The sequence below is a fragment of the Carex rostrata genome, chromosome 22 (genome assembly GCF_964058835.1).
Source record: "Carex rostrata chromosome 22, lpCarRost1.2, whole genome shotgun sequence".
In the NCBI taxonomy this organism is placed as follows: domain Eukaryota; kingdom Viridiplantae; phylum Streptophyta; class Magnoliopsida; order Poales; family Cyperaceae; genus Carex; species Carex rostrata.
The window spans coordinates 918,612-929,587 of record NC_135939.1 but is presented as its reverse complement, the minus strand read 5'-3'; the positions used below and the strand labels follow the sequence as shown (position 1 = coordinate 929,587).

The 10,976-nt window shown below is 32.9% G+C and overlaps 1 protein-coding gene across 1 annotated transcript; it reads left to right on the top strand.

Moving 5' to 3' along the window:
- The first annotated feature begins 6,054 nt into the window (after window positions 1–6,054).
- Window positions 6,055–8,858, top strand: LOC144574084 (elongation factor 1-alpha-like). Its single transcript, XM_078323938.1, has 4 exons — window positions 6,055–6,162; window positions 6,864–7,342; window positions 7,560–7,884; window positions 7,978–8,858. The coding sequence occupies exons 2-4, from the start codon at window positions 6,881–6,883 to the stop codon at window positions 8,532–8,534; spliced, it is 1,344 nt and encodes a 447-aa protein (XP_078180064.1). The 5' UTR covers window positions 6,055–6,162; window positions 6,864–6,880; the 3' UTR covers window positions 8,535–8,858.
- Window positions 8,859–10,976: the final 2,118 nt, after the last annotated feature.

The window sequence follows — 10,976 nt, the reverse complement described above, 5'->3', positions numbered from 1 at the left end:
ATGAATAAAAATTTCCAACCTTAGGGGGAGAAAACTATCAGCTGTAAAAAAATATATTCGTATGAATTATCATTGTCTTATTTTGATCCTCGTACTAAAGAATGTGAACTAAATGTTCAAAAGATAATTCATTTGCAAATGTTAGTGAATCAATTGCCAGACACATTTACAGACTCAAAGAAAGTGACCAAATCACATGTACCAGCTGCTAATGCTCCAATTAAAGTCGGTATCCCTGTTGGACAGACAAATTATAACACGCATGAAGCGTGAAAAAGCAATCGGTACCAAAGATTAAAAATATAAAAATCCTCGAAAAAGAAAAGGAGCAAAGAATGAAAATGGTCAAGTCGAGGATATGATAATTTCAGATAAAACTCTAGAAGAGAATGAAATTATAAGTAATATTGGAGTTCCAGCAGAAACTCAGGTATCTAAAATTTATGAAAATAAAGAGATCTCGATAAATTATATCATGAATGAAATAAGATGGAACCGAGATGAAATTGATATCAATAATATTTTTGTATATAATATAGCGCTAAACATAATAAATATTGAGGATCATGACTAGAAGTCTATTAAAAAATGATCGGCCAAAATAGAAAGGTGCAATTGAGGTAGAGGTAAACTCTCTTGAAAAATGAGAAGTTTTTGGACCTGTAGTCCTTGTACCTCAAGGTATAAAACCAGTAGGATATAAATGAATATTTATGAGAAAATAAAATGAGAAAGGTGAAATTTTGAGATATACTCATATGTGGTGGATGCAACAACTTTTTGATATATAATTAGTCTGGCAGTCCGTGAAAGACTTAATTTGCATCTAATGGATATTGTTACAGCCTATTTAAAATGGCTCGCTTGATAATGATATTTATATGAAAATCTCTGAAAGATTTAAGATGCCTGAAGCATGTAATTTAGGTTCTCGAGAACATTATTCAGTTAAATTGAATAAATTTGTATATCGATTAAAGCAATATGGACGCATATGCTATAATCGTTTAAGTGAATATTTATTTAAACATGGATATAAGAATGATACGACCTGTCCATGTATTTTCATGAAAATACATAGAAATGATTTTATTATAACTGCAGTTTATGTTGACGATCTAAGTATCATTGGAACTCCTGAAGAGCTTCCAAAAGAATAAATTATTTAAATGAAGAATTTGAGATGAAAGATCTTGGAAGAACAAAGTTATGCATTGGATTGCAAATTGAACATTTAAAAATGATATTTTTATGCATCAAGAATATTATATTGCAAGAGTGCTGAAATAATTTTATATGGATAAATAACATTCATTAAGCAATCCGATATTGTAAGATCATTAGATGTAAAATAAAGATCATTTAGACCTCGAGAAAATGATGAAGAACTATTTGGTCCTGAAGTACCATATCATAGTGCAATATGAGCACTTATATATCTCATTGAACATACAATGCATGATGTATCATTTGATGTAAATTTAGCAAGATATAGTTCTTCTCTCATGCGAAGATATTGGTATATAATTAAACATATACTTCGCTACCTATGAGAAAATTTAACAATACACAAAAGCAAACCGAGTATGTGTTTGGTTAAGATATGTGATTCAACACATTTGTCAGACATGCAGCTTGTCTTTTAGAGAAATAATCCTGACGATCATATATGAATATAATATTGTATGTATTGCTCAATGAAAGAAATGATACATTAAAGGAGATAGAACAAAACATATTTCACCAAAATTCTTTTTCACACATGATCTCCAAAAGAATAATATTATTAATGTTCAGCAAATCCATTCAAGTGAAAAAATCCAGCATATTTATTCACTAAGGCACTCCCTATTGCAATATTCGAAAAGCTAGTTCGTAATATTGGAGTTCGCCGAATTAAAGATCTTGACTGATGCTGTCATGAGGGGGAGTTCATATGCACTATATTTTCCTTAACCATGGTTTTTCCCACTGGGTTTTCCTGGTAAGGCTGTAGTTGCGTATTTAGAAGAATATTGTACTTTTTTTTCTTCACTAGGTTTTTATCCCATAGGGTTTTTCCTAGTAAGGTTTTAATGAGGCATATTATTATGTAATGGACATCCAAGGGGGAGTGTTATGAATAAAATATTAATGTGGATGTTCATAACTCCCAACATTCATTCTCCACTATCCCCACTACTCCATGCACTACAATTGGAATTGATGACCACTACTATTGAAATTTATTTCTCTATTTATTTAGATGGTTTTTCATTTACAATTTGTAGCCTATAAATAAAGGCTTTGTAATATTGTATTGTACACACATATGAGAAATGTATGAATAAAGAGATTGCCATCTTTTCATCTCTATTTTGCTTATTCTTCTTTATGCTTGTTCATATTTATTTTATAACAAGTTCGTACATATTTTTAAACATTTACTTGCATATCAATTGCGTAAAGCAGGCCTGAGAACGAGATACGTTCAAAGTCCTTTGGAGAGGAGATTCCAGTTCCATGACATATCAGAGCATCTGCGACAGTAATTATTTTAAGATTGTTAATTTGATGTGTTAATTGTTAGTATAATTGCTAAATTAACAAATTTATTTTATAAGAAAACGTTTGTTTAATAATACACTGTTTAATTAATTGGCTATCTTTCTTAGTACTCTCTCTAATAAAAAAAAAAGATTCGCTGATGTGAATATAGAAAGAAATTTAATTTAATTACATTAATGCAACATATTAATTTTTAAAATTTTCATAACAGTTTTTTAACAATTAATTTCAATTGCTGAATTGAAGATGCTCTCAAGAGCTAAGGCCGATCCTAGTGGAGACTCGACATGCCGACCAGCCCACACTTCGTATCTTGAAATGGGTTCTTAATCAAAGTCTATCTTGAACCCATGGCAGGTCAAGCTCAATGGATCCGTTGCATATTATGGAGTGAGAAAGAGTTGCTTCCCTGACTAGGCATTTTTCGTTAGAGGGAAAAAAATATCAAATTGGATTTAAATAGCTAATCATATTTAAACCCATTAACTAATTGAGTACTCAATAAAAAAAACAATGCTTTGACTTATACTTTTTAATGTTTTAACTTGTAATTTATGATGCTCTAACTTATAATTCTAATTACCAATCATAATTTAAAAAAAAATATTTTAATTTTAACACTAAATTTAACCTGAATTACAAGTCAAGCATTTAGAGAGGGGTAAAAAAATTTTCAGGAGAGGACAGAATCAATCAAGATCGATAGATCACCACTAAAACTCAAAATCCAGGAAGTACGGCTACCCCTGGAACCATGTGGATCCGCCCCTTAATAGCATAATTCATATTTGTTTTTACTTTTTACTTATCTCCTCATTTAAAAGAAAATGTGTTTTTTTTTTTATAATTTATGTGCGGTTAATTGTGTGTTGTTTTTATTGTACTGATTTTTGACATTTAAAAGTATAGTTATTCATCCAAATAAAATATTTTATAGAATTATGTCATTTTAAAATTCATTTTTTTCAATAAATAATTTTTCACAGCAATTTAGTAATTAAGAATAGATCGACATATTTTCAATTTCTAAACATGATTATTTTTTGTTCAGGTCAAATAATCATCTTTTTTGGACTTACAGTATCGATACAAACTTTTCCAGGGGCGGATGATAAATTGATAACGCAATGAAAAGGGTGCTAAGTCCCCTATTAAATTGAAAATGTCTATTTAATTTTGTTATTTTTGTATGCATCAATACATTTAGAGCATCTACATCTCTAAAACTATTAGAATTTCTAATTTGAGTAGAACTATGGTGTTCTTAAGTTCACCAAGCCTCTTGGTGAACTCAAGTCTAAAATCCGTCAAATTGGCTTCAAATAACAAATCCGAACCGTTGAAACCTGCCTACCTTACGAGTGATGTGTCTACATATGAAAATTTTAAACATTTGAAATAATTTAATATAAAGTCATTCGGTCAAAAATAGAAGGTTAATAAATTAATTTTAATGCATTCATTTTTTGAATGTTTTTTGACCGCTTGACTTTATACTAAATTAATTCGAATGTTTAAAATTTTCACATGTAGACATATTACTCGTAAGGTAGGCCGGTTTCAACGGTTCAAATTCGTCATTTAAAGCTGATTTAATGGGTTTTAGACTTCAGTTCACCAAGGGATTTGGTGAACTTAAAGGACACCCTAGTTCTACTCTTTTAATTTGATGTGACAATATCTAATTCAGTTGCAAAAATGTGAGAGAGTTTCTTATTTAGAAACTATGCAGTAAAGTTTCTTATTAAGAAACTGTTTATAAACTCCATGCTGACTAAATGATTGGTTGAAATTATTTTTCTTTTCTAATTTGTTGCTGACGTGACTTAATAGAAACTCTATAATTAATTTTAAAGATATGAGAGTTAGAAACTTTAAAAATTTTAATTTCTAAAAATAGTTAATAGTTATTTAGAAACTCAGTAGAATTTCTGAAATGTAGCCCCTCCTCTCTGCACTTCATTTGATATATTAACATTCCGATCTTAATTTAATTTTATATTTCCGCTCTGGCACATCAGCATATGTCACGCGATTTTGTTTGAAGTCAAAAATATTTTGGCATTTATTAAAAGTTGTTTTAAGAAAATTGATAAAAGACAGTTTGAGGTTATTTATGAAATGAGAAATTGAATAATATATATAATATATATATTTTTTGTCTTTCTAAACAGCAACACAATGCAATTTTGATAATTTCATCATGAGTAGAACCAAGGTGTTTCTAAGTTCACAAGGTTTCTTTGTGAGCTAAATTCTAAATTCTATTGGATTGATTTCAAACAACGAATTCAAACTATTAAAATTCTTCTATCTCACAAGTGATACGTCTACATACAAAAAAATTTAAAATTTAAAATTAATTTTGTATGGAGTGAAGTGGTCAAAAGGCGTCCAGAAAATAAATGCATTAAAATTAATTTATAAATTTTCTAATTTTGACCACTTGACTCTATACAAATTTAATTCGAAATTTTAATTTTTTTTGTATATAGACGCATCACTCGTAAGGTAGAATAATTTCAACGATTTGAAGCCAATCTGATAGGTTTTAGAGTTAAGTTCACAAAGAGACTTTGATGAACTTAGGAACACCCTAGTTCTACTCATTTCATCATATAAAATCAATCATGTATACAACCATCCGATCAAATTTAGGGAATTCATATCCTCTACATTAACACCAAAGAGAATCTTTTGAGTTAATAAATGTCAACTGTCTGATTTGTTTTAAAATTTGTGCTTACTATATTTGCACAAATATTAAAAAACTCTCTAAGTTATTTTTTATATTTTTTATTTTTTGATAAAAGGCCTTAATCCGTTTCATTAAAAGAAACATTAAGTCACTTACAAAATACGCATAAAACCCAAAAGATCCAGTAGCAGTCCATATACCAAACTGATACTAGCTAAGATAAAATCCACATATTACCCTACTGATCAGTCCAAACTAGACATCCAAAAAGCAAAATAGTAGATAAAGTATAACTCGCAGCTAATTAGATAAAGTGAATCACTCCGTAGCACTGGTCTCCTCCGGGGCATCATCTTCCACTGGAGATATAGGATCAGCTGCGTGTCTTCCGGGTTCCATACAATAACAGTAGGCAGTCAAGCCGGTATCACCTCTCTTGCTTGTCTCTTGATCAATAATTAATCAAAGCCACAATTGTAAGAATGATAGATCGAAATGTTTTATTATTACTATGATTAAAGCACAAGCAGTTCAACAAATGACACTAAAAACTACCAAAAACGAAATTTGCAGTTGTGAAGGTAAAGAATAAGCAAAATGAACAATATCTTTTATATTTGACCAGTTTTTATAATACTGTTGACTAAGACCTTAGTGATTCCGTTTAAAAAAAGACGGCTCAGATTCATTAACGCAAGCGATTCTCTTTTGAGTTAATGCAGAGGATACGCATTCAAATTTAGGAGGCCGAATTATGCAAATAACCCGTCCCCGCGTCAAAACCCTATGAAGGGTAATAAAGTAATGTTCCAGCTATAGGGTTTCTTGTCTCTCTACTTGCGACCCAAGGAGCCTGAGGAGCTAAAGCCAGTCACAAACCCTTTTCTCCAACTCGGTCTCTTCGGATTTTTGTTAAGGTCTCATCTCTTGATCTTTTCTTTTTACCATATCATAGTTATAGTAGATAATCGCTTACCTGGTTATAATCGGAAAAAAAAAAATCCAAGTAATTTTTTGTTGTTAATCGATTTTGACCATATCGTCTTAGATTTTTTTTTTTTTTTGGATAAAATTGGTGGCTATAGAATGCTATACAGCATGTTCATTCTCCGAAGTTTGTAAACGTTTAAATGGATTTACTGTCATGAAACCTTGAATTTTTCTCCGGTCTGGTTGTAATTGCGTTCGAGTCTCCAACACTTAATTTGTTTGTACCTGCTATCCAAATCTAAAAAAAATGTTTTAAAGACTTTGTATCTACCAATTTAGTTTTAGATAAAAAAAACCTTTTATTGTTGTATCATAGGTTACTGGGATTCCAGACGTGCTTGTATGTGCTTAATTTCATAATCTATTAGCATAGTAATCTCGTACAGAAATGATTTTATTTCCTTGCATATGTTTTATAAAAATAGATGAATCAGTTCAAATTATATTGTAGGAATTTGCTTTCCTGGTTCTATTTTCTGTATGCCTAGTGACTATCTGGTAATAGTTTCTCACATGATCAGCTCCGGAGCACAAAATTTGTAATACTACACTACTGATGATAGAAAAGGCTGTAATTACACCTATATGCTGACAACCTCTTGTTTTTTTGTTTTTTTTTTCTATGTAGCTTTCACTTCTCAAAACATGGGTAAGGAGAAGGTTCACATCAACATTGTGGTCATTGGCCATGTTGACTCTGGCAAATCAACCACCACTGGTCACCTTATCTACAAGCTTGGTGGCATTGACAAGCGTGTCATTGAGCGTTTCGAGAAGGAGGCTGCTGAGATGAACAAACGTTCATTCAAGTACGCGTGGGTGCTTGACAAGCTCAAGGCCGAGCGTGAGCGTGGTATCACCATTGACATCGCCCTCTGGAAATTTGAGACAACCAAGTACTACTGCACCGTTATTGATGCTCCTGGTCACAGGGATTTCATCAAGAACATGATTACTGGTACTTCTCAGGCTGATTGTGCTGTGCTCATTATTGACTCAACCACTGGTGGTTTTGAGGCTGGTATTTCTAAGGATGGCCAGACCCGTGAGCATGCACTCCTGGCTTTCACCCTTGGTGTGAAGCAGATGATTTGCTGCTGTAACAAGGTATGTTTAACAATATTGTTTCCTAAATAATTAGAAAGATGTACGCAATATAAATTCACATCGTCAATTTTTTGATGAGCTATGACAATGTACTAACTGCATTACTGCAATGCCTCTTAGAATTATAGAAGTGAATGAATTGCTACTTCTAGAATTTAGCACCTTTTTTGGGTAGTAAAACCTAACAATATATCTACCATTTTGTCTTATTTTACAGATGGATGCCACCACTCCCAAGTACTCCAAGGCAAGGTATGATGAAATTATTAAGGAAGTCTCCTCCTACCTGAAGAAGGTTGGGTACAACCCTGACAAAATCCCGTTTGTGCCCATCTCTGGCTTTGAGGGAGACAACATGATTGAGCGCTCCACCAACCTTGATTGGTACAAGGGCCCCACTCTTCTTGAGGCTCTTGATATGATCAATGAGCCCAAACGTCCCTCTGACAAGCCCCTTCGTCTCCCACTTCAGGACGTCTACAAGATCGGTGGCATTGGAACTGTCCCTGTTGGTCGTGTTGAGACCGGAATTATTAAGCCTGGTATTACACTTGCATCTTATTTGTTATGTATGTTTACCAAGTAAAACATATTATTTTGTAGTGGCATTTAATAACCATTGTTTGTCTGTGAAGGTATGCTTGTGACATTTGCTCCCTCTGGTCTGACAACTGAAGTTAAGTCTGTTGAGATGCACCACGAGGCTCTCCAAGAGGCACTTCCCGGTGACAATGTCGGTTTTAACGTGAAAAATGTTGCCGTCAAGGATCTGAAGCGTGGTTATGTTGCCTCAAATTCCAAGGATGACCCTGCCAAGGAGGCCGCAAGCTTCACCGCTCAGGTCATTATCATGAACCACCCAGGCCAGATCGGCAATGGTTATGCCCCTGTGCTCGACTGCCACACCTCGCACATTGCTGTTAAGTTCGCTGAGATCTTGACCAAGATCGATCGTAGGTCTGGCAAGGAGCTCGAGAAGGAGCCTAAGTTCTTGAAAAATGGTGATGCCAGTTTTGTTAAGATGATTCCCACCAAACCCATGGTTGTGGAGACCTTCTCTCAGTATCCACCTCTTGGTAGGTTTGCTGTTAGAGACATGAGGCAGACTGTGGCTGTAGGTGTTATCAAGGCTGTTGACAAGAAGGATCCAACTGGTGCCAAGGTCACCAAGGCTGCTCAGAAGAAGAAATGAATCTATGAGAGGGTTCTCTTAGTCTGTTTTGGAGATGTTGGTTATAGTAGTTTTGAACTTGATAATTCTGTTGGTTCAGTTTCCGGTGTCTGGAAGCAGAACTGGGTTCTTGATCGGCGATGGTCTTGTTTAGAAGTTTAGGAGGGTTATTCTGTTATTAATTTTTTTTTTTTGAGGGATTTTGGTGTATGTGAGTATAAGAGGGTGCTTATAGTTGATTGTGGTTGGTATATTTTGGTCATCCTATGTTTAGGATGATACCCAGTATTCATTCTGACAAAATATAATAGTATATTAGTTCATTAGCTTCTTGCTTTTAGTATTGATGATGGCTTAGTATGTTGCATTGTCTGAGTGCATGTGTTTTCTCTGTTAAGGTGATCCGTTCTAGTTATTCTTTGATAAGAATCATCATATCAGCACGGTAAAGCTAAACTAACTACAGGTAAAAAGTAATATGATTTGTAACAAATCATTTGCAAAATTTGCAAAATTTGAAGATAATTTCTTGGAGGAAAAATTCTCTGGTTCTGAGACGGGAGCTCTTCACAGAAATGTTATGTTTCAAGGAGTGAGCTGATTGGAAACGAGAATTCTGTTCATTTTAAATGTACAAAGAGGCTGCATGCAGCAAGAAGGCACTAGATCTACATTGATTCTCGGTGATTCTATTTGTAAACTAACCTTGTCAAAGATGGAATGGTATAAAATTAGGACAGCACGATTAAAATGAACGAACCAGATTTTTGGAAAAAGAGTCTGCTAGCTTCTAACTTCTAAGTCGAAACGATCGGTCTATTTGTTTAAATTAAACGACCTGAGTTGAAATAATAGGCCTAATTTTGTTTTGTGCCTTGGTCTCTTCTAACTAGGTGAAGCCCGGCCACAGGCACGATTAAACAAGTTGTTCAAATGATGTTTTGAATAAAATAGCCTACACAGGAGAGTGCCGGTGCCATGATGAGGTGGCAGTACAAGGGGAAGCTCATGGAAAATGCTGTTAAACAACCTTTGGGTAGTGATTTTGCAGATATTGAGGGACTAGAAAGTCTGGAGGCGATGGGTAGCTGTTGTGTGTTGAGAATGCCAGAATGGTGCATCGCAAAAGGTTTTAGAGAAAGCTGGATTTACTAAAGATGGGTTAGGTTTTGAGGAGGTACTTGATTCACACAGGCAAGATCAAGGATGTAGTTATGTAATGCAGTTGATGACGTGAACCACATGGTTTGAAAAGTAGCTTCAGTTTGAATCTTTTTCTGTTGGTTAAATCTTTCTTCAATAGTTCAGTTCATTCTTCTTATCGTTTTCTTGATTTTGAAACGAGAGATCACTCGACAATGATTGATTCTTGACAATATACTTATAAAATAAATCAACTAATACTGAATTTTTTTTTTCTTTTTTAAAGATGCCTAACAATAAGATTTATTTTTATAATTTAAGTATTATTTAATGTGCATCAAGAATTGTTAGTCTCGAACTATTGATGTAAATCAAAGCCAATCATATTTTATAAACATGATATTAAAATAGTATATATCATATCTATAGTGTCGAAATTTTACTTTTAAATTTAATATTTGTAGATTGTTAACATTTTCAAAATAAGAAGTCAAAGTGATCCCATGCGAAATGAAATTTGATGAAATCCTTCTGGTTAAGCTGTTGGATAAAACAATATTATGATTATAGAGGGTTCAAATACCTCCATTTTTTGTGCCTCCATTATGCCTCCATTTTTAAAAACTTATTAAACTCAAAATTTAACAGTCAAAATTAAACAGTCAAAATTAAACAGTTGGATATAATCTACATCATTTTATTTATGTATGTGTAAAAATTTATAACATTTCAATTTTATTTTAATTGTCATCAAGAGCCTGTAAAAAACATACTAATGTAGATAATTTTTAAACATTGTTTTTTCAATTTATTGATTCACATAAAAACAAAATTGAAATGTAATAATTTTTTATGAGCACATAGTGAAAATAACATAGATCATATCTAACGGTTTTATTTTGACTTTTAAATTTTAAATTTTGAGTTATTAAAGTTTTTAAAAATGCAGGCATGATAAAGACACAAAAAATGAAGGCATTTGAACCCTCCTCGTGATTATAAGATTATCAATACTCTTCGTTAGATGCAGAGAGGTACCCCCTGACACGGATTGTAAACTGTCCAAATTAGCAGAAATTCTGAACTAGACAGCAGTTTCAATACAATATTATGAGTGGAAAAAAAATGTATAAGAACATTAAACAACGAACGTTTCAACTCAGGTAACAGACAAAATATATCCCTCAATAAAAATAAAGAAAAAAGAACAAGCACAGTTAATGCATTTACTAAAAAAAAAAGTTGATATTTCAGACATGCCTATCTTCAAAGAGAAGCTAGGAAAGCACATTGAGGAAGAAGACTTCCCCAAGAGCAAAA